General features: G+C 36.8%; 1 protein-coding gene and 1 non-coding gene across 2 annotated transcripts; one reads left to right on the top strand and one right to left on the bottom strand.

Moving 5' to 3' along the window:
* Positions 1 to 743: 743 nt before the first annotated feature.
* LOC150085353 (clotting factor C-like) lies at positions 744 to 24,686 on the bottom strand. Its single transcript, XM_090374538.1, has 12 exons — positions 24,651 to 24,686; positions 20,900 to 21,057; positions 19,478 to 19,531; positions 15,494 to 15,563; positions 14,265 to 14,386; positions 14,068 to 14,163; positions 13,503 to 13,604; positions 11,086 to 11,190; positions 6,502 to 6,693; positions 5,813 to 6,102; positions 3,982 to 4,149; positions 744 to 1,094 (listed from the first exon to the last, which is right to left on the bottom strand). Coding segments are annotated over exons 1-12 (1,710 nt in total). The 5' UTR covers positions 24,653 to 24,686.
* Positions 23,491 to 23,563, top strand: TRNAR-UCG (transfer RNA arginine (anticodon UCG)). The gene has a single exon. It is a non-coding gene; the product is annotated as a tRNA-Arg (tRNA).

Genomic DNA, 24,686 nt, shown 5'->3' with positions numbered 1-24,686 from the left:
ATATCTTCTCTCCCTCTCTCTCGTTTAAACAGTGGGGGGGATCTCTAATTCATGTTGCACAATTTGCTGTTTCAATCAGACATTTGAAAAGCTCAGGTTTAGGTTCTGTTTATTTTAAAAATAAATAAATAATAATACAAATCAGTAAAATAAAATAAAAACTTAACCAGGAGAATATCGGTTCCTTTAATTTTTTTTAGATTATTACATAAAGGTGGTTCTTTAATTCAATCATTTTAATTATAGTTCAATTGGGTTAGTATATTTGACAGCTTTTAACTAAATATATTTTAAATATTTACGATGTAATTTTAAATATTTACATAAATATTTTACCGTGTTTCTGCGTAATAATCAAATCATAAAACAAATTCCATAATAAATAATATTCATTATATAAAATGTTTCTATTCCACCGTTACCCACCTTTCAAAATGTTAACAGGAGAGATAAGAATTTTAAAAAAAATAGCAAGAAAATTAAAGTCTCTTTTTTTCCTTTCAACGAAATATCCATAACATCCAACAGTGAGATTATTATCGATTTATTACCAACTAGTGTTTACCCCTATGCTATCCAGGTAGTTAGTGTACATTTACTTGTATTTACAGGTATAAGAATGTTCAGAACAAAATAGTAAAAAATGGAGAAAATGCAAGTTATTAATTTACAGTCACAAAACTGAATATTAATGTAGAAAATGACAAATTTGTGAACAGATTTTATTTCCTCTAATACGTAACTTATATATATTGTTCTATCCATCGTATAAATTTCGATACTTTGGTGTAACCTCCATATTGCTTGGCATTTCCACAACCTCCAACGCTACCCCAACTCACTATTCCTTCGAGGACCCATCTCCTGTAATTTGGGTTCTCATCCAAGAACACCAGCGGCCCTCCACTATCTCCGCTGCAGGCATCTACTTTCCCGTCTTCATATCCAGCACAAAACATGTTTTCAGTGACGGTTAGGATGAGCTCAACAGTTCTGTAGCCCTCTTCGCAACGTTTATTGGATACAACAGGTATGGCTGCTTGTCGAAGTGCTACTTGGGTCTTGTTGTTTTCGTTCAGCCCCCATCCCGTTATCTAAAATAAAAGAAATTCGTTTTTGATACAATGTCAAATAAAGTTGCATTGTTATACAAGGTTTCTTACCATATTTCGGATTTCTTACCATAAATACAAGGTTTCTTATCATAACGTCAGCAATTTGGCAAATTAATTCCACCCCCACACAATACTAGGGGTAAGAATATTCTAGACATCGTACTTATTCACGAATCAGGTGACATCAGAGAGCTTATAGAACAGGAACCATTGGCAGTGTGATGTGATGATGCAGTTATTAGTTGAAAGATGAAGAAAGATGTTGCAGTAGTTAAAGGCCCTGTTTTAATTTAAAACAGGGGACTATGACAGTTTAAGGCCCGTCTATTAATTGGGCGGACTGCAGCGGGAGGGCGAATTATGGAATACCTTTAAAGCAATAATCACAGAAGCCATGAACCCATATATATGGGTTCATGGAAAATGGAGGCCTCATTTTAGGAAGGATGTAGATTTGCTTGAGCGTGTACAGAGAAGAGCAACACGATTGGTGAGGGGAATGAAGGGATCCTCTTACCAAGAGAGGCTTAAGTTCTGCAAATTGCAGTGGCTGGAGACTAGGCACCTGCGCGGTGATCTGATTGAGGTCTATAAGGCCTTGAATGGGTTGAGCACGCTGAATTCTGATGGGATCCTCCCACTTCAGAATACGAACCTACGGGGACATAAGTTCAAATTAAGAAAGGATAGATGTAGAATAGATGTGCGGAAATTTGCCTTTAGCCAGCGGGTGGTTAATTGCTGGAACAAACTTCCATCTGTCGTTGTGGAAGGTAATTGGAGGGTATAGTGTGTTTTTTTTTTTTTTTTTTTTTTGGCTGATGCTGCATAAGCTCCTACACTTGCTTTCTTGCATCAAGTGCCACTACTACTACTATATACCACAGAAAAACACAGCACGAGGAGGAAAATGCCGAAATGGATGAATACGTAGGATGCCAGCTAATAGAGCATAAAAAGAAGATAGCATGGGAAAGTTAGACCGATGAAAAGTACTGAAGCCTACAACAGCTACAAGTTGATCTGTAATACACATGCTTTTGAATAACAGTAAGTGTGCTGCGCTGAATGGATTCTGTAAGATTTTTAGTGCGTTTTCGTCTAATTGTAGCAATTTTTTCCAGCAAAAATATCGTGTAGCTGCGACAAGGTGAAGAAAGAGGACTTCGTTATTGAATAGCTCTCTCCAGCATATCCCATACATTTTCAATAGAATTGAGATCAGATGAATGTGGGGATCAGGGAAGATGGTGAAAATCGGTGTCACGTTCTCCGAACCATTCTTGCACGATTCTGGTACGATGCGCTGTTGCATTGTCATCCATAAAGTCGCTCTCATCTTCGCGATAAAAGTGTAATATTGCAGGGTGCAGTAGACCTGATAAAAAAAAAATTCAGGTACTCTCTGAATGACATTTGACCTCCCAACGGTATCAACGGATCCAGACCATCCCAACAAAACATTCCCGATATCACGATACCACCTCCAGATGCTTTGGTTGTCTTAACAAGGCAAACAGGATCCATTGTTTCGTGGAGTTCTGGCTACACTGTCTGCCTATCATCAGTGTAAAACAAAATGTATCGCGATTCGTGTGATCGCATGACTTTCTTCCATCGTTCCCACTGTCAAATCTTGATGTTCTCGGCACCACTGCCAGCGGATTTTTCTGTTTTTCTTTGAAACAATTGACTTCCGAATAGACAGGCGACTGCTAATACCCAGTTTCTCCAATTCTCTGGCATGGTACTGTTTGAAATAGGATAATTCTGGGCTTGATTTAATTCAAATGTTATTTGCTCCTTAGAGTAGGACAGCTTCGCTCTTGAAGTATTGTTTTTCTGCCACATTTACGCCTTTGGGATCTTTCTAGTCATTAAAAACCTTTCACGCGGATGCTTTTGAGAAACAAGTTATATCTTTCGTTTCTTGAATCGTGGCTCCTGTTAAACGTGTACCCACGATAAGACCGTTTTCAAAATCAAATAGATCACGCGTTTTACCCATTCTGGCTTCAGATTATTGCAGTCGAACAGCCTGTGCACTCTTTATCCTCAACGAGGCAACACGTCAGCACCCCCACTTTACAGTTTTATTTGCACTTCTTCTCTCTCTGACTGTCTTTATACAAATGTTTGTATTTTTATGGCTAGTGTGTGTACTATCACAGATAGGGAGCCCACGGCTATGAGAAAGCACTGGCTAAGAGAGCAAAGAATAGAGACAAGGAGTTTTTCATGTATGTGAAGAAAACAAATCAGACTGGATCCTTGTGTACTGGGTATGGGAAAGTCCTAATATAAACCAGCTGATGAATCGAATAGGTACTTTGCATCAATCTTTATTGAAGAAAGACCCTTCATACTGAGAGATTGTGTTGAGAGATTGTGTGAGTGAGGCTGAGACATATGAAATTAGAGATTTCAAAACTTTCGAGCCTAAAGGCACGTAAGGCTCCTGGAGTTGATGGTATATACCCAGTAATTTTGAGGAAGGCGACTAAAGAGTGCATTGAACCATTGAGGTTAATTATGATGGTATCATTGGACTCGGGAGAAATTCCTTTGGATTGGAGAAGTGGCAACGTATTGCCAATAATATAAAGTCGGATTCTAAGAGTGAAGTTTGAAACTTGTGTCAGCATTTCATCCCTTCATTGATTTAGGTATGATATATCACTTTCATTATTTCATTTATTATTATTTTAAATGAAGAAATAATATCTAGAAGTCTAAAACAATAAATTCATTTAAATATTTATTTATTATCTAAAACAATAAATTTTCATTTAATAACTTAAATACAAGTGCGGGGAAAAAGAACACTGCTATAGATTAAAAAGAAAAATATAGAATAAATACTTACTATCGCTCGTTTGCCCTCTATCAAATTCTTTCTAGTTGTCGATGGAGTTGGAAGACAAACAGGTCGAACACGAGGACTGTACTCAACCAAGCTATCGAGTTGTAAAAGAGCAATATCAGCATCGAATCTAGTAGGATCATACTTGGGGTGAATGTGGATCGTACGAATCTGAAAAAAAAAAAAAAACAATTTTACTAAGCGTTATACAGCAGAACGATTGCAAGGGGGTGGGTAGATTTGAAGATTAAAATTAATTATTTTATGTCCAGTCCACTCCAGTGCCTTGTTTCATTGCGGAACTCCGGATGGCCTTCTGCCCAACTGGTCTAGAATAACTGAGGACACCTTAAGCGGTCTTATGGAGTTAATAACACACCAGGTGCAAGCGATTATAACGATGAAAGGCAGCCTAACACTCTATTAGATTGGTTGTCATAATGTTTTGGCTCACTGAATTATGACACCTACCTAATACCGTGTTGGGCCACCACCATTTTCACAGATAACAGCCGCTATTCGTCCAGACACTGACTCCACAAGATGTCTGAAGAAGTCCTTAGATATCTGCAGCCATGTTGCCTGCAAGGCTTTCCTCAGTGTCGGAATAGATGGAGGTTGCGTGTCCATACACCTCACTCCTTTTCTAAAACGTCTCACAGGTATTCAAATGGATTGAAGTCAGGCGAATTTAGAGGACAATAAAGATAGGTGATACCTTTACTGTGTTCGTTGAACCACTTGTGCACAGTGCGGGCCTGATGACACAGCACATTGCCGTCTTTTCTGTCCGGAAAAAAATGCAACATGGCAAGGTGCACATGGTCTCCTAAGAGCTGCCGGGAAGATCTCACCTAATAGTATACATTTAGATGTGATTGAGTTCATCAATAAATTTATTATCCGTGCGAATGAATAAACGAAATAAATGAATCTGAATATGAAGTTGGTTCTAAATGCAACTTTCGAATAGTATTTAAAAGAAAGGTAGATAGAAGTGCAGCGTATTTAAGAAATATAACGTTGGACGTTATAAATTGCGGCCATTTGGTATATTTATAAATATTCAGCAAAATTAATAGCCAAACAGATAACTCTGCCCAAGAATATCGTCTCTGTTGTGAGTCAACAGAAATGATGTTTGCTATCTTAATTTTCAGTAATTCAACATAGAGAAAAGTTTCCTCGTTGCAGACAAAATGCAGGAAATTTATAGAGTTTTTAGAAAGCAAGCGAGGTCTTTTCATGAGTCACTTCCCTGTTGATAAACAAAAGGAAAATTCTGAATTCTGAACAAACAGTTTCCTCAATTATAACTGCAGTATCCGTGGATAGAGCTGTGACAAGTAAGATGATCTTAATAAAACACTGTGTGTGTTCCGAATTTCTGACTACAAATATTTTTAGCAGAACTTAGTATCACTTACTCACAAGGTCTATAAATATTAAATAATAATTAACAAAATAATAATTAAGTAGTAAATGCAGTTACCTTAATGTTCTCAGCAAATCTAGTTCACCTTTACCACAAGTTGCCTTGGTATTGCAATATATTTAAACAAATAGCAGGAAGTCATTCGAAACCTCTTGCTATTTAATGAAGGGGTACTTCAGGTCCGGAACAAGGCTCTTGTAGAAGTGTCTCAGTTTAAATAAATAGTAGTCAACCTTTTGGAGACTGTTTGTTGAAAAGTAACGCAGTATCAAGACAACTTGTGATAAAGGCGAAGCAAATGCTGTTGTAAACATTTTATTGGATCGAGAGTTTATTGGTGGGAAATTAAAGAAGTTCACCACGTATATTAAAATATAATTTATTAACGTTTCTACTCACTCGTTTCATCTGTACAAAATCGTCATCCTTTGTGAACTCGAAATAGTATTTTCCGACATATGCTATTAACCAAAAGCGATCCACGGGGGTCGTAGATCTATCCAGAGTGACACAATGTGCGGCTGTTACGATAAACCTTTGACTCAGCAGCGATCCACCACATACGATTTTCCAGGAATTTTCTTTTCCTGACCACCGACTAAGTGCAGCTTGCCATGGCCACTGACCAATATCAGAAGCATTGGAGTTAGTAATGAAAGGAACTTTGGGCGAATCCGAAATACCACATTCTGAAAAACACATCGATACCAACTTAAATTTTAGCAAACCCTTTGACACACAGATTGAGGGAAATGCAAACAATAAATAAAATAAAATACATAAATGAAAAGAATATATTTTATAAAATTGGAAACCATCCAGTGGGCAAAGCGACATCTCATCTCTTTGTAACATTAGGGAGAAATTGGGAGGATCTTAGCAAAATCTTGTTAGAGATTTGGCTAAGATCAAAGACCTGTGCTCAAAGTTCCTCATTCTTGTCATCGATTTAGAGAGGTCTGTGTTCGAATCGCTAAAAATTAAGTACAAATTACAAAAAGCAATATTTACTAACGTAATACAAAAGAAGGCATGAATATGTTATTCTAGTACAAACAAAAGCTCAAAATTCTCTTTTCACAACTTACCAGGAGGCAAATAACAAACTGGCGGATCTGCAGTCCAGTTTCCCCCCGAACTGCAAACGAGGGTGTCTGATCCCGAAAGAAGATATGGCTCATCGCAGTAATATGTTAAAATTGTTCCAACAGGGAATTTTCCTACACCTTCTGCATTCCAGCGACCATGATGTACAATTCCAGGGCGTGGACAGTCATTTCCTGTTGACGATTTTGGCAAACATAAGAATCTAAATTTACTTAAAGTGTTGGAATTAATTAAAAACATTTACAGACCTGCCAACTTTAAAATTTGAAAATTTGAGATATTTCACGACCCACTAACGTTAAATTGATTTTTTTACTGGGGATTGAATTGAAGAATGGTCAGAATTGACCATTCTTCGCACAAGATATTTTTCAGCTGCTGTATTGTGGTCGGTACAAAACTGCGAAGCTGAACGTGTAGTTCAGCTTCGCAGTTTTGTTCATCCTCCATACCTAGATGCTACCTCCAGCCGCTTGAGAGGTAGACAAGAAAGTGTATTTCCAACATATAGCGGACATTTTCAATTGACTTTAGATCTGGAAAATTAGGCAACCACGGTAGATGTTGTTGGAAATATTGGGACTGCTCTTCGAATCATTCGGATACAATTTTTGCACGATGGATAGTTGCATTGCCATCTTTAAGGAGTCCATCGCAATCCGGATAAAAATGAAGCATTGAAGCTGAAGTTTGTTTGATATGAGAGAAGGATATTCGTTGGAAGTAACCGGATCTTCTAACTGTATGAGCGGACCTAGTCCGTACCAACAGAACATCCCCCATACCTAGATGCTACCTCCAGCCGCTTGAGAGGTAAACAGGAGACAGTCTGGGTGCATAGTTCCATAAGATTCACGCCGCTACCAATGGTGTGGAAAAAATGCAAATCGAGACTCGTAAGATAACATGATCTTTTCATTGTTCCACAGTCTGCCCTTGGCGTTGGCGACTCCACTCCAGTCGAATATTTCGATTTTTCACAGAAAGAAGTGGATTTCTTATAGGTACACGACTAACAAGTCCCAGGTTCTTCAACTCCCACCGCACAGTTCTGTTGGAAATGAGTCTTTGTTTATCTAAGTTGAATTTTTAAATCACCATTTGCTGCACGCTGGACAGTCTATTCTGACGCTTTGCTTTCTCAATTGCTAAACGTGCCCCAACAATAACATCGTTCTGAAAATTGGAAAGATCACCACTCTTTCCAATGACTGGATATTCCGATGATTTATCTGCTTCCAAGGAATTTGTGATCATACCAAGTTTCAACTTACATTTAGTTATCCGCTGACGCCAATTGCAAAGGTTTCTTTTTTTTTTATTCAGTGGGTAAATAAATTTATTTATTTGCCACTTAAGAATTTTATTCCTGAAACGTAAAGTTAAAAATTATAATAATGCTTACAAGTAGGTATTAACTTGTTATGGAAGTCCTTCACTGAGAACGAAGCTCGATATTTCACGCTGAAGCCTGGGTATTGCACTATTCTAAAATACATTCTCTAATGAGGACATATATTGCTATCTATTTAAAGTTTGTGCCATTATCCATGCCACGGTTTCGACCTTTGTTTGGATCTCATATTTATTTTAGTTCATTTTACGTCCTGACCGCATAAAAACACAAAAAAAGATATTTTTATGTGACACAAATACCGACTTCTTTAGGCAATAACGAAGGATCTCTTACGATTTCCTTTATTTCTTTAAGAGTTGAGAGTCTCCCGTTCAATTTAAACTGCACAGAAAGATCAAAAGAACTACAAAAATATTACGCAAGTTTTGTCAAAGGTGTTTTCAACCAACCACCTAAAGTGTGATGGTTGGTAGGACTGCAATTATTAAATAAACACGTAAATGTGAACGCACACCATAATAAAAGTGATACCTTTAATAAATCTACTCTAATTTAACACATATTACAAGATGCCCTCGCTGGTACCACAGTGGATATAACACCTTCCTTTCCACACTGGTTGGAAAAGTACTGTATTTGAATCCAGTCAATGAATAGAGAAATTTTTGTGGACTTTTTCGCAATGTATCTAAGTTAGTCAGTTTCAGAAAAGGATTGCATGGTTTTTCTTCCCGGAAACTCGGGTTTTTTAACCATCAAAATGTCAAATTAGAATACACGCAATTCACAGACGGCTCTTAGTGGTTTGGCGCTGATGTTAACGGGTTCTAATTTGGATCTTCCAATAACATATATGTATATCAACAGCATTTACATTTCTATTTTTTACTGGTAGCTGTGCAAATTTTGAATATTCTGCAGTCCAAACCAATAGATTGCAGATATTTTCAAGATGTTAGATATGTTCTCATAAAACTGTCTTCCTAATCACCTCGGGAGCCACGTTCATTTGAGGTCAAAAAAAAAAAGAAAGAAAGACTTATTTTGGTTAATGGAGGGATTGCAATATTATCAAACGCTCCTTGGACATTTAAAAAAATGATATCCAGCTGATTTTTAGTAGTACTGGATAGATGAATTAAAAAAAAATCTTGCTAAGAGATTGATATTTGGAACAGTCTACGAAGATGTGGAGGTCTAGGGTGGGAAATTTCCGATTAAGCCCACTTAATTCTGGGAGGAAAACCATGCTACTCTCGCGTGAGGTCAACTAACTCAGCCACGTTGTGAAAAAGGTCCATAAAAATTCTTCCAGTCATCGATTGGACTCGAACTCAGGTCATTAGTTCAGGTCAGGAACCCAGGAGGGCTCTTTCTTTGTATTGATGGACACAAATTGTCTTGTGGATCCTTAACCTTCCTTGACCCAATCATAATTAAGTTTTATCTTGAGAAAGAGGACTCTTAACTCTTTCTTTCTTTCTTCCTTATAAAGTACAAAAGAGTCAGCTAGTTCATCTGGCCCCTTCCAAGTTCTGTATGCTGCCTGTTCCTGCTTAAAGGTCAATTTTATTAATGGCATGCGAACAGTATAGGCGGGATGAAAGGTCTTTATCAAAATTAAAATTTATTAAGAATTAATTAAGATCGTGCAATATTAGCAATAGAAAGCATTAGTATAGATAATATAATTAATTTACAATAAATAATCAAGAAAAATTAACTAATAAAATTACACTTACAAGTAATTATTCAATTTATCTTGCTTAACGTACCTTGTACCTTGCTTAGCAACAACAAAAATAATTAATTGATTAATTACTTAACCTTAAATTATTAATAATGTATTTATACTAAAAAGTAGAACATAATTAGAACAATATTTATATCGATACGCAAGTATATTTTAATAGGAAAAAAGATGTGGCAGTGAATTTGTGTTGGATTCAATATCGAAAGACGTTAAACAGGATATTGATACCAGCATTATCAGCTGATTGACAATTGATATCTAAGTTAGATTCAGTTTTACAGGGCGATTTGGATGGTTGATTTCTTCAACAGGTAATTTGAAACTCTTCATTCCTCGAAATTAGCACGAGGTATTCCAGCTGTATTGATGTAATCCACTCAGAGTCGCAGGAGAGCTTGAGTTTTTGGAAATACTTTGGCCCACAGTGGTTAAAATGTACAAAGAATGGTGTCAAACAGGTCAAGCCACCTCCTGCTGACAGAAGTATAAAGGATTACGCAAGGTGGATGTTCGTGGTGAACGAAGGGTGTAATGAGTTGTGGGTCAACGTCAGGTCACTGAGCTAAAGTTAGCATCGCAATACAATATGGGGAATACAAGAACAATATCCCAAAATGACGATGCGCTGCACAATCAGATGTATTGGGTTCCAGAGCAGACGAACTCAAGAGACACCCCTCCCTCACCGCTGATCATCGTCGAATGCGACTGCTGTGGTGTCAGTAACACGTTGATTGGAGACACTGGAGGACTGGAAACGAGTGTACTGGTCTGATGAGTCCAAATACCTGGTACAACACGCCAACGGACCCCTTCGAAAGCAACACGAGTCCATGGACACAGTCGTGCATGGTATCATTATCGAGGAAGGTGGCGGCGGTGGTTGCTTAATATGGGACATGCTTTGCTGGCAAGAACTAAGGCTTCTGATGAGTATGGACCAACGTTTCACGAGGAACGGTGAAGATCTCGCCCATTGTGACTGGCCTCCAAATTCGTCTGACCGCAATCCATTTGAACACCTGTGGGATGTTTTGGAAACAGAAATGAGGCGTGTGGACACGTCTCATCTATTCTGACGGTGTGGGAAACCTTGCAGGCACCATGGTCGCAGATTCCTACAGGTGTTCTGAAAAATAATGAATTTGGATGTTCTCAGAAATCTAGTGAATCATGCCTAGGTGAACAGCGGCTGTTATCCGTGCAAACGGTGGGCCAACACCCTATTAGGTAGGTGGTCATAATTCAGTGCTCACTCAGTGTAAGCTTAGGCAATGATTGTTTCAGAATTGTAGCATGGTGTAGGCTTCTTCAAAAAATAAATCGGTTTTTAATTTAACAATTGTGTTATTTACTTTAAATAAAACGATACAATTATTTATAAGAAATACAACTTCATATAAATATTGTAAAATTTCATTTATTATACTAAAACGCATTTACGTGGAATTTTACTTGTAGTAATCTCACAAAATCTTCCTTCGAATTCCTGCGGACATCGACATATTTCATCACTACCATCGCATTTTCCTCCATTCTGGCATCTACAAGCACGTATTTCTGAAAGATAATTAATTTGATATTAGACAAGCATGAGAATCATTTATATATTTTCATCTTTTTTTTTCATTGGCTTGTTTATAAGAAAAACATCAGCATTTTCTTCGTTCTTCATAGGGGATCTCATTTTTGATTTTATATAAAAATGCTTTCTTTTTAAGTTGATTTTGAAGAATGACATAAAATTTTATTTACATATTTTTGCTAACTATAAGCCTGCGCCATAGCACAGCGATTACAATCATCGTCCTTCCCACATCAGGTGAAAAAGATCGGGTTCGAATTCCGTCGAAGAATTTTTACAGGTGTTTCTCACATCATGGCTGAGTTAGTTGGTCTCAGGAGTAGATAGCAAGGTCTTTTCCCGAAACTCAGGTTCTACACTTCGCGGCCCAGGAGTGTCCAACCCTTCATTCCTTCCCTGCCTCCCTCATCTGGAGGACACTTTCTTGCCTCGTCCTTCCATCTTCCTATCCGCTTTGACTACCATCCTTGCTCACACCTTTTTTTTTAACTTGGACTTCGTCAGGCGACCATGGCGGACACCAGCCAGAGAATAAAGGGGAAGCCTGGTTCACCTCCTAGTGTTGCCGGGAAACGTAGGGTCCACTAAGGGGCTCTGCGGTCTATACTATACACATACATGTCACACACATGCACTTCTGGCATTTACTGAGTTCTCTATACTTCAGAAGAGTACAGATGGCGCAGTTATGGGAGACCACAGATGGCACCTTGCTCTAAATAAGTGAATCACAGTTCCACTTTTATACAAAGGCATACTAAGGGCAATACTGCTCCTCATATCTCGCTGTTAAAATGAATATATACCTGTTATAAGTAGTACATATAATTTGGGAGTCTCTTTTGTATATTTATACTGTATATTAATTTTTCGCCTTACCTACTTTATTTTGTATAAAAATGTTACAATACATTTTTACATCCACAATCATTAACGATTGTAAAACTTATTCTCTTAAATAAATTTTCTGTTTATACTCCGGCACGACAGCAAGTAAGTAGAGTTTACAATAAATCGTCAATACAAATATTTATCGTATTTAGTAGTCACGGATTTGAACCCCGGTCCACTCAAGGAAGGACGTGCTATGCACTCTCGCTACTGACCATTAGGCTACGTCAGGCCTGTAGTTTCTCATAACATAGACTTCAAGACAATAGCATCATACAAATCCCTAGTTGAACAACGTTCACAACATTGAGCAATCTCCAACTTGACCTGATCTTCTTCGGATGACTGCCTCATATGATCATGTTCCATGGATAGCAGAGTGGGATTTACCAATACGCGATACATTTGAAACGAGTCTACCCACCCATTTTTCCTGTCCGGCCCGCCTCCACGGCCAAGGGCGAAAACCAGTGAGTGGTATGCACTGCTACCCACCAGGATAAGAGGCCGATCACAAGGTAAACAACACACCCCAAGATGCACAAACACAACGGCATTGATCGGTTTTGCTGGATACAGTAACTTGACATACACACAGTGGGGTTGCCATAATCTGGATAATAAAAAACTGGGAATCAGTGATTTTTTTTATCTATTTTTTGGCTGTTGAATTTCTGAGGCTGGATTGAGTTGGGCCAGCTCAGTTATTAATACTGTTTTTATTCCAGAGTCTTATGGGCCAGAAAAGTTAGTCTAAGGAATTATTTTGACAAATGATCTCTGTCTACAAAATTCAGAGGACCATATTTATGGGTGAAAATAGAACCGTGTTTATGTAATCAAAATTTGAGAAGTAAAATAGGGATATTGTGGATGTAAAAACATATTGTAAAATTTTTATACAAAATACAGTAAGGTGCAAAATTAATATACAAAAAGATAAAATTTAAAAAAAAATTCTATATGTTAGGAACACAGCAGTGGGAAATGTTTAAACGTAAAGAGGATGAAAAGTTTCCAAAGTTTTCATGTTATAAACATTTTTTGTATTATATTTAGTGCACTACAGCTTTTAAGATAACTTTTGTGAAATAAAAAGCGCACTCTGTATTTGGATACTTCCGGTAACTAAAGGAATTCTTCAATTCAAAATCTTTAAGTGTAGAATCCCTCTCTAAATGTACGCTAAACAAATTCGCTGAACAATATTTGGACTTTAAAGTCTTCTTATGGTTAAAAAATAACTGGATGTTATTTTGTACACTACAGTTGCTTTTCATTCAAATTTTAACCGACTTTATACTGAGTATTAAAATGTTAAAACCCCAATAAAAAATCAAACATGTTTATAAAAATATATATTTGAATTATTCGGTTTAATCAAAGTAATATTTACCTGTTATGGTCTCGCAAAATTTTCCTTGGAAACCCTGTGGACACTGACATTCGCCACTGGGGGCGCTGCAAACACCTCCATTTTGACATCGGCAAGCAATTTCTGAAATAATCATTGCAAAATGAAAAAATAAATAAGATTAATGTATTATGAAAGTTATTAATTAAAAAAGAAACAGCAAATCGACTGCTGAACACATGAACTGTGTTCATGGCTCATGCGCAGTAAACCCTACAACAACCAACCAACCAGAGGGTATAAACTCCCATTATAACACTCTCGCTTATAGCGTTATCTTGCCTTGAGCGTTCTTTTCTTCTGGTTCCATGATCAATTCTGTGGAGTGAGGGTCCCGCTTATTTGAGAAAAAACTATATTAAAAATATATTTAAAACATACACTTTTAAAAATATTAAAAGCATTTTTCATTCTGACATCTGGTTTTCTTAAAATTGACTTAGTCCTGGAACTTATCAAACTTTGTATAACACAAGGTTAATGATGTTTTCAATATACAGTTCTCTGTACTCGTATAATTAGAAAAGAAGTATCCATATTTACTTACTGTATTGACAATATTTTCCTCTATATCCCGGCAGACATTGGCAAGTATTGAGCCCAGTACAGGTACCGCCGTGCTGACAACCTAAAACACAATTAGCTGGCCAGAAAGAACAAAAATATCAATGTTATGTTTGCAAACACACACACATACACACACACACACACACGCACATGATAAAAATGATTGAGTGAACTTACGCCTACAGGAAGGAAAGTTTTCTGTTGGTGTCCACCTCCCCGAGGTCAACGCACAAGTAGACACCAATTCAGACAGTCCCTTTGGAAAGCGATATCCATCCGGGCATTTTCCTGTGCACGTCCTAGTTTAAATATACATATGTATATAATTACAAACATACATCAAAGAGTTTACAGCAGTACATATACAAGTAGTTTCTATTTTCGGTAAGATGACATCATTATAGTTATACACGGTTTCTGTGAACGTTAGCCGACGTGACACATGTTTGAATGAGTCAGATATACAAGACGCTACAGGAGGTACTACTGCCAAGGGGTTATTAGTTTACACGGTATGTGTCTACTTGCCTCCCAAATCCGGGTGTCTGGCTTGCCATGTGATTTGGTGAGTGTTGTTTTTATGTACAAGTATTTTCATGTATTTGTAGGACGTATAACGAGTCATTTATTCAATGATTCTTACTCTGTTGGGCTTGTATGTATATCCCATCGATGTGGGACTGTAATATGGGATGCTAACGTAGCACAACAGTTTCGTAAAATAAACTACCTATCATAAATTGGTGTGTTCTCTATCTATTGTGAAGAGGTCTATTTGTAAAAATAAAAAACAAAACATGGAAGTGAAATTACGCAACTTTTGACTACCTGTTTACATCAGGCAATTAGCACAGCATATAAACCACATGTGTTGTGTTTTCGAAAAGCGAGTTATTATTATTTCCCCCCCCAAATAATGCTAACGTAGCACACCATTTTAAACTACCTATCATAAATTGGTGTGTTCTCTATCTATTGTTCTAAATAGTGTCTCATGACATCTTAATTTCTTATTTTAAGAAATTAAGAGTACAATGAAACATGCAAATACGCCAGTCAAATACAATACGCCAATATAAAATAAATAAAAATAAACATGTACATTTAAAAATACATGGCAAGACACAATTAGCTGAAAATTTAAAACTTTTAATACCTGGTACTTTAAAAATATAAAATATTAAGATACCTATTAACACGATAAACAGATTCTAAAAATAATAAAGGTCAATAATAAAGAAATTATATTTCTGATTTTTTTTTTTTTTTAATTGTCTTTTGAGTGAAAATATGTCTGGCATTGTATTTTTCCATCTTGTAGACCCTGTCCCATGATTCATCATCTCGCTTCACTAAACATTATATTATATTAAAATTTTTTTAAAAAGTATTGACACAGAACTCACATTTGATAATCACCAGTAATGCAAAGTACTCGTCCTAGGTTCGGTGCTCTGGGATTGCTACATTTTGATTCTGAAACAAATACGAATATTTTATATATTAAATTGTTAATTAAATACACATAGGCCACTAAAAGACAAATAAACTAGAAAAGATGCTAGGAGAGAGATTATCTTTTTTCTATTTGCATTTTAATTATATTAGTAATGATGCAATATGTGTTGTTGCTGTTTCTTTTTTGCTGTAGGATTTAGAATTTAGCTTAATTACAATTTTTATCTAAGAATGGATTTGTTTTCTATAACATTGAGCACAATATTTATTTACTTGTAATTAAGTTGAATGAGATCAGATGAATGGCCCAAAACTATGTATAAGAAATAACTTCGGATGTAAATACATAACTGGATAATACATCATTACATTTAAAAAAATGTATTTATTTAGTTTTAATACAGTATTCTCTTATATATTTCAGGTAATAGTAAAAATTTTATAATTAAGAAAAAGATTTAATAATGAATTTGTTTTAATAAAAGTTAAGAAAACTTATAATAAATTCAAACACCATAATTTGGTTTCTATAGCTAATGATAAATAAGGATTGCGTGGTATCAAAAGTTGATATTTCAGTTTATTCAATAAATTGAATAAGCATGTTTTGTGATAAGCGTGTCATCTGAGGGTTCAAAAATTGATATTTCAATTTAAGCATTTTTTCTGATAAGCGTGTCATATGAGATGACGTCACCTCAGAGATGACATGCATAACGTGATAATGAGGCTGGTCAGATGACGTCACCTCATATCTGAGGTGAGCAGCCGGTTATATGAGGTGACGTCATCTGACCAGCTTCATTGTTTGGACATTCAGTACGTGACACTAGAGGTTTATTGCAGTTCACTCTTAAGTTGTGGCCCACCTCCTTGTTGCTTGCTGGTAGCAAAGTGGCTAAAAACAACTAAACAAAGCACAGTACAAAGGCCCTCGTGGGGTTGGTAAATTGCCGAGCTGCCCACACCGGGTGGAAAAGACCTGGGTTCGATTCCCGCCGATGACGGGAGAATCTTTACAGGTATTTTACACAACGTGACTGAGTTAGTCGGTCTCAGGCGATGGTAGCATGGTTTCATCTCCCGGAAACCCGGGTTTTTCATCCAGTAAGCTAAAAATCAACCACAGAACACGCAATTTACAGGGTGTATACACAGAGCAATATGGCCTTTGTCTCTAATGCTCCTAAAAGCCAATAACAGAAACACAAACATAGCATTGCACACATTTCTGGCCTTTCTGCAGTTTCTCTATCATCACAGTGTACCACAGCAGAGTTGAAATAGAGTATTACAGCTGCCTTACATAAGATACTATACATGTCTACGTATATAACATAACATCAACTTAGCTAAGATTTAGATCTTACAAAACTTGTCCCACACCGATTTGAGAAATTTTCCAACACTCAATGAAATACAATGGAAGGACAGAATTCGTGGGATACCTGGTTCCTGGGCAATGCGACGCTGTTTTTCTCTCTGCAGTGGACGAACCCACCGCTTGGCAGGTATATAAGTACAGTACACTGCATTCACGTAGACGGTAATTCGATATCAGTATAGATAAACGTCTTGAGTTAACCGACTTTGAAAGAGAGATGATAGTGGGTGCCCGACGTATGGCTCATTCTATCGCGGTGGTCGTACAGAAATTTCACTATCCCCGTTCGACAGTATCAAGAGTGTGTCGGGAATACTCAATTTCTGGAATAACATCTCATTGTGGAAAGCGCTGTGGGCAGAAGAAAGGTGGTGGATGAACGTGGCTGTCGACATCTGTCTCGCATTGTTTCAGCCAACCGGAGAGCGACAGTGGCACAAATCACCGCCAACGAGGGAAGTGCCAGAAACATCTCCACCATGACCATCAGGCGAGCATTACAGCAATAGGTTATGGGAGCCGCCGACCCACCAGAATCCCATTGCTAACACCACTACACAGGACTGGGCGAAACACTGGACTTTGGATGATTGGAGACTGGTCTCCTAGTCCGATGAGCGGAAGGGGGGGGGGTGAGTATCTGGCGGAAACCGCACGAAGCTATGCACCCGTCATGTTTGTTATTTGGTTTTTAGGAGCATTAGCAACTAAGGCCATATTGCTCCGGGGATATGCGGTGGTGGTCATTCCCCGACCTTTCCGCATCCTCCCTATTTGGTGATCACGGGCTCGAACCCCGCTGCTCCTGGCTACGGAGGCGCCACACCCGTCATGTCAACAAGGAACTGTTCAGGGCAGGTGGACAGTCGGTAGTGGTCTGGGGCGTGTTCAACTGGCACATGTTGGGACCTCTGGTACGTCTAGAGAACGGTCCATGTTGTGTCCATCCTTGCAGACCATCTACATCCCTTCATGGTCATCGTACACCCACAGGGTAATGGACTCTTCGAACAGGAAAATGCGCCTCCGCACAGAGCCGTGGTGACTCAAACATGATTCGAAGAGTATTCCGCAGATTTTACCACCATGGAATGGCCTCCCCTTTCATCAGACATCAATCCTTGGAGCACCTTTGTGATGCTGTGGAGTGGTCCGTTCAAGCCTTGGATCCTCCACGCAGGAATGCGACAGAAGTATGGACAACGGTGCAGCAATCATGGATGGAAATACCTGTGGAACACTTTCATGAACTGGTGGGCTCAATGCTTTGCCGTGAGATTGCGTCGAAACGGCGAAGCATTGAGTCCACCAACTAAGCAATGCACAACACGAAAGGTGAGCCTACCCGTTACTAGGTAGATACTTAGTATGATTTTTGTCCACTCAGTGTATTATCCCATGCAAATTTTATTTCAATACAGTGACTTGATACCTAGTTCCGAGATCAACGCTTGAAAAAATGATCAAGTTGAGGAATATGCAATATTGCTTGTAATATTTGTTGTATGCACTACAAATACCACAATATGCAAAGACATGTATGTTATATTCTTTTTTACTTACTTTTATCTAATTTAAAATATAAATTTAAAAAAAAGTATATTTCTCTCATTTAAATGTTAATCTGTCATTTTTTACTCTGCGTATTTATTCAACATTTATGTTACACAGTAGAACCCGGATAAGACGTTTTCCAAGGGAGTGGAGGTTTAGACCTTGTTATGAGGGAAAATGACCCTAAGGGTACGAAATATTAGCTAAACAAATAAAAATGAAAAGATACACATAAGTTAAAGATCATTTTTAAGTGCTATTTTAGAATAACATAAACATTTTTAAACTGAGGATTAATAATTGCTTAGTATTCTATTCATTAAACTCATTAGCAAGTTGGAAGAATGAGCTCCTTTGGAGTGTCAAGGTCACAATTACAATAAGACAGAGCAACAATCCACTAAGTAATTCAGAATTGTTCACAACCATCACAACTTAAAGCTTCTGTTATGTATTTTAGTATTTGTTACGTATTACCATTTAACCAGCATCCCTCTTCTCCCATTGGCTGAATAAATATCACTAGGAGGAAAATTATTTTAATGTATAGAAAGTTAATAATAAAACTCTGCTACCAATTGCGAAATTCACTACTAGCGCTGTCTACCTTTAAAGAAAGAACTAATCGTTAGGATTCCAGTGCACTGCTCACTATATGTCCCCACGTCGCACATGCGAGCTGATAAACTCATTGTCATCATGTTATTGTTATGAACTTCGAGTTTATTTGTTTTTAGATTATTTAAGGTAAGTAATTTAAGGATTTAGAAGTATGTTACAGTCAAAATGGGGAAGATGTGTCCGCCGCCATGATACTCTGACTAGCTGTAGACATTTCGTACGATAGGCTTAACCGATTTGGTCTCAAATTGAAGATATTTTTTCTTAGATTTACAGAAACATGGGAAAACATAAAAATTGCGAATAGTAAAAAAGGCGAATAATTTTCGCAATGGGTACAGCTAGTAATATTTTAAACAATAATCATACTTACGTCGTTTCAATCTCTGCACAGCGCGGATCTCCATCTTCTTCGTTGTCGATGATTCTAGGGGAAAAAAATAAATAAATAAAAATAAACTAATGTTTAAAGAATAAAAATAAATTCCCTTCACCTCTTTTCTATATGAACACATTCCAACCAAGAAGCCCCCGTAGCCGAGTGGTCATGTGAAAGGGTACATAAGTACACATTCTTTGAGTTACCGGGGTTCAGGCCCGTGACTGTTAAATAGGGTGCTGTTTTTGTATTCTCTCTATATAAAATTATTTACATACTATGCATTTTGATATAAATGAAGCTCAGATTTTATAGTAGTTCTGGTGATTTGGTCTCTTTTTTTTTTTCTTTTTCTTCTCACTTATTTGGATCTATGGAGAAGGTGTTGAAGTGTTGGATCATTGTACATGGGAACATTTCTTTTAGAAGTCCAGGTTAGTGAGCCTCATCCTAAGTGTTGGCTCTGGTGGTTTCTGTTCCTTGCTTTTGGGAGTGAGATAATATCTTCCATCGATAGAGCATCAATCTGGTGGGCTAGCAGCTAGAGTGTGGACAGATTTTTTTTTGAGAACAGTGAGCCTCCAGGGGGCCATGCCTAGATTGACTAGAAGAATACATTTCGAGATGGTGAACGGGTACCTCCAGCCGGTAGAGCCACCGTAGAATCCAATATTCCATCGCCAGGAATTTGTTATATTGAGAGGAAGGTGTGGAAGACCAGATTTCAGAGGCATATAGAGGTATAGGAGTGAGACATCTCTTCTTCTTTGCAACGCAAGGTCTTCTTTGCCTTCAGGAAGTGTTCCTTGAAATTTAAGTCTTCGTCCCACGTTAGCCCAAGGTCAGTATGAGATGAAACTTTAGGGATTGTCTCACCATTAACTATAACTCGGATGTCGTTCTTGAGCTTCTTCTTCATGATTATCATGTGGGCTGCATTGGCAGTAGTGCTACAGGGAAATTTTCAGTGGACGATATCCAGACTGTATGCAACTGATAAACATGGGGCGAAAATAATTAGTTAATTAATTAATTATATTAAATAAATAAGTTTCAAAAAGTGACACCAGTGTGAAATTGGAGCTGCTATGCAACTTGATTCAGATTAAAGCAGAAACCTTAGAACTGGAAATTTTAAAAGCATGATTGCTGAATTCATTACATGCGATGCAGATATTGATACACTAACTTAAAACTGTTCTGGCATCTGCCGAAATTTTTGCGCATGCTCTTTGATCAACTGTCTTTATGGATATTTCATAGAAATAGTAATGGAATCTGATTTGCGAACTTATGTACAGCATTAATATCACTTTGGTGTCACATATATTTATCGTAAATATTTGCGAGGCAAAATATATATATTTTTTCTTGTTTTAGTCATGATTTAAGCCTTTCATACTTGAAGCACAGTACCTTTTAAGCAGACCACCTGATCAGAACCATTACTACAGCTGAAACAGTATTCCACAGTAGAAGAACACCATTCACAGGTTTTCATCTTCGAACACAAATAATCCGTTAAGCTTTGTTCATTGCAAGGTTTACAGCTACCATCATTTTCCCAGCGACACCTACAAAAGGATTTAAATATTCAACTCATGAATTTAATACTAAGAAAACAGCTATTTACAGTAGAGATAAAAGCCCTCGTGGGTAGCATAGTTGGTAGAATCGCTGTCCTCCCCCACACCTGGTGGAAAGATGAGACTCGAACCACACACCGGGTTCGAGTCCAATCGATAACAGGAGATATTTTATGAATAATTTTCAAAACGTGGATGAGTTAGTCGGTCTCAGTCGAGGGTAGCATGGTTTCCCCCTTGAAAACTTGGGTCTTTCATCCAGTAAGAAAAAGCACATTGCTTTTCACGTATTGTGGTGGGTGTGTGATTTTGAGTTGTACACTACTATTTCAAGTTTATTTTGAATAATTAGTATTAGCCATATAGTGCAATATTATAATTTGAAATAATTATCTTAATATGAAAGAAATAAATACTTCAAACAAAATAATACGTACTACCCTTGTGTACAAAATTATATCAGTAGTCACATAAAATTTACAAGAGGTAGTTTCTCGCAATCGAACAACCTATACAGTGAGTCGCCTTGATATTGCACTACTTTCAAACAAATGGAAGAATCGTAAATAAAGTTCGATTTATTTTCGAGACAACTGAAGTGCCAAATAAAATAAATAAAGAGAAAGAAATGCAGGACATCTAACAACCCTACCTTTTGGTGATGCTTATAAACAAAATAATGTTTAAAAGTTAAAAAGCAGTACAGTACATAGGCAACTCGTAGAATAGGGGTTTGTGATTTTAATTTAGATTTGTCTATTGTGATTTTAAATTTCGGCCAGCAGATTTGGACATGCAATATTCGATGCATTTTAAAATCTACTTGCCAAAATTTACATTGGCCAGAATCGCCGTCCTCCCCACACTACGTGGAAAAAGACCCGAGTTCGAATTCCATCAACAATGCTAGGAATTTTTATGGGCCTTTTTTTAATATGGCTGAGTTAATCGGTCTTAGGTGAGGGTTGCATGGTTTTTTACTCACTGAAACTCGGATTGTTTGATGATGATGACCTTCATCAAGGACGAGCTCGTGCTGTTCTTCAACTCACACCGATTACTTTTGTGCCATTTCATGGGCAAGAGACTCGCAAGAAACTCGAAAGCTTGACTTACAGTTTTAGGATCATCAGCGATTAAGGCCATGTTTCTTCATGTACACTCTCTGTAAATTGCGTGTGTTCTGTGGGCCCTTTTCTGTTTGTTACGAAAAATCCGAGATTCTGGGAGAAAAAAGCATACTACTCTGGCCTGAGACCGACTAACTCAGCCACTTCATGATAAAGACCCATGATAAGGACTCGAACTCAGCTTTTTTTCAACCAGTGTGGGGAGGACCTCGATTCTACCAACTGTGCCCACGAGAGCGCAAAAAGAAGTAACGAACAAATTGAAATTATAATGTATGCTATGTCCACCCCTCTCTATAGATTAAATAAGGAAACGCAACAAATACAATGTAAATTTAAACGTTAACCTAAGAAATCGACAGATCTAAAGCAAAAGTAAATATGAAAATAAACATTATACTAAATAATAATAATAATAAAGAAATAATAACAAAAAGCATGAAGAATACTTCATGCTTTTTGTTATTATCCTAATTGTAGCATTTACTTCTTGCGTGGTATGGTATGGACGTAGCATGGGCCATTGCATTTTTCTTTTGTCTCCCCTTTGATTTTTATGCTCTTCTGTCCCATTTTTCATTCGTTTGAATGTTCACGACTACTCCTTGCTTTCTTAATTTTTAATTCTGTCATTTGATCAGTGGTAAATAATAAGATTTGAATTTGATTTATTTATGTTAATTCTGTTTATTATTATTTGATGCAACGTTTATTTGCATATTTGCGCTTGTTTTATGAGATCTATTGATTGTCTGACTCGACATTTAAATTTACATTTTATTTGTTACCTCAGCTGCTTGCAATTATTTTGAAAACAAACAAACAAAAAGGTGCCTTACACATTTATATATATTTTTCGGTGTTTTTACTAAAAATATTGGCAAAATTTTATTATTTTACATAATTTTAGGTAGAGGAGACTACAGAGACGTAGATGTGCTGATAACCATTGATTGGTTAGCTCTTCATACCATCTCGCACGTATTAGTGTACATAAACATACTGATCGCCATGTGGATTCGAATTTCAGGTTGGTATTTGTTTCTCTTTTTCAATTTTATTATTATTTTTTTCACATCATTTTTACCTTTGCAGGGCACTGTTGAACGTTTCAAACACATACTCATCGTTACTCGTATATTATATATTATACAACCTTATAGAAGCATTGATTTAAATCAATATTCACTGATTATAGAACTGTTACTAATGTAAAAAATGTTACCCGCGTAACATTTTTTTTTTACATTAATTTCAGTATTATTCTTATTATTAGTACTTTCAATTCGTGGTCCGCGTGGCCTAATGGATAAGGCGTCTGACTTCGGATCAGAAGATTGCAGGTTCGAGTCCTGTCGCGGACGTAATTTTTTTTTTTTTTTCTTATCTTCTTTTCCATCGTATTTTGTTTATTTATGTTGCTCTTTGCTGTAGCTCCTACCACTGATATAAACTGCCCTTATGGATAGTACAGTTGGTATAAATCACCGTCCTCCCCATCCCTCGAAAAGACCGCAGTTCGAATTCTGTTAATGACTTGAGGAATTTTGATGGGCTTTCACAACGTGGCTGAGTTAGTCGGTGTCAGGTGAGGGCAACATTTATATATATATATATATTTTTTTTTTCCCCTGGAAACTCGGGTTTTTTGTCCAGCAAATGAATTATTTTGGATTCTTAACTTAACTTTTTAAACTTCCTAATTGTTTAGGTTTTTACTTGAAAAAATGGAGGGGGTTAGACAGTTTGTTATAGTTTTTATTTTTTTATTTATTTCCCCCATTATATATTCTATATTGCCATATATGTATTCGCTCATTTATTTTTGTATATATTAGTATACGTATACATTTCTCTGCTATTTTATTTTATTATTTATTTATTTGTAATTTAATGCAACTACTTCATAAATTCCAAAGTTGCTGTTCTTCTAAACAGCTCTTCACCCTATAAAAATCACAAATCCACCCCTATCATGGAATGTTTTTCCCGACATCTAGGGTAATGCCTTCGTCTCAAAAACTTCTCGAATTTATCGAAAAATAGTTGATTAAATATCCCTTTCTTATAATCTCACTCCACTTCCTATCACACAGATATTTGTTTTTACTGTGTGCCTTTTACACATATTTCGAGATCTTTTGAGTTAGCATCTTTATATAATTCTTCCTCTTCAAGAAAAGAAAGGAGTAAAAAACAGGGGTTACATCCTTCAGGGATGTCATCTTCTATTCAAAACATTAATATAACATATTAATTAAATACAACATTAATTTATGAAGTTAAAATATACATGATATACTTTAGTTAAATTAATTATACTTTAGTTAATTTAGTTAAATTTCATCCTTTAAAAATATTAAATCAGACTGTATGTTACCTTGATTATTACACTAAAATTCCCGAAAAGTAATTTTCTTACATTTTTACAATGAACAGTAATTTTCTTACATTTTTACTGGATAGGTGACATTGTATAATCTACAT

The sequence above is a fragment of the Mastigoproctus giganteus genome, chromosome 5, assembly GCF_048544385.1.
Source record: "Mastigoproctus giganteus isolate SK-2022 chromosome 5, ASM4854438v1, whole genome shotgun sequence".
NCBI classification, from domain to species: Eukaryota; Metazoa; Arthropoda; class Arachnida; order Uropygi; family Thelyphonidae; genus Mastigoproctus; species Mastigoproctus giganteus.
The sequence above is the reverse complement of the archived record's forward strand: the minus strand, read 5'-3'. Positions and strand labels throughout refer to the sequence as shown.

Bases quoted from the DNA above. Each gene is read 5' to 3' on its own strand.
- LOC150085353 (XM_090374538.1), bottom strand. The intron at 19,532-20,899 runs GTACTGTGCTTC...TTTTTCCCCTAG, and splicing joins TCAGGTGGTCTGCTTAAAAG to AATCATCGACAACGAAGAAG. The intron at 14,387-15,493 runs GTGAGTTCTGTG...TATTTAAACTAG, and splicing joins ATTACTGGTGATTATCAAAT to GACGTGCACAGGAAAATGCC.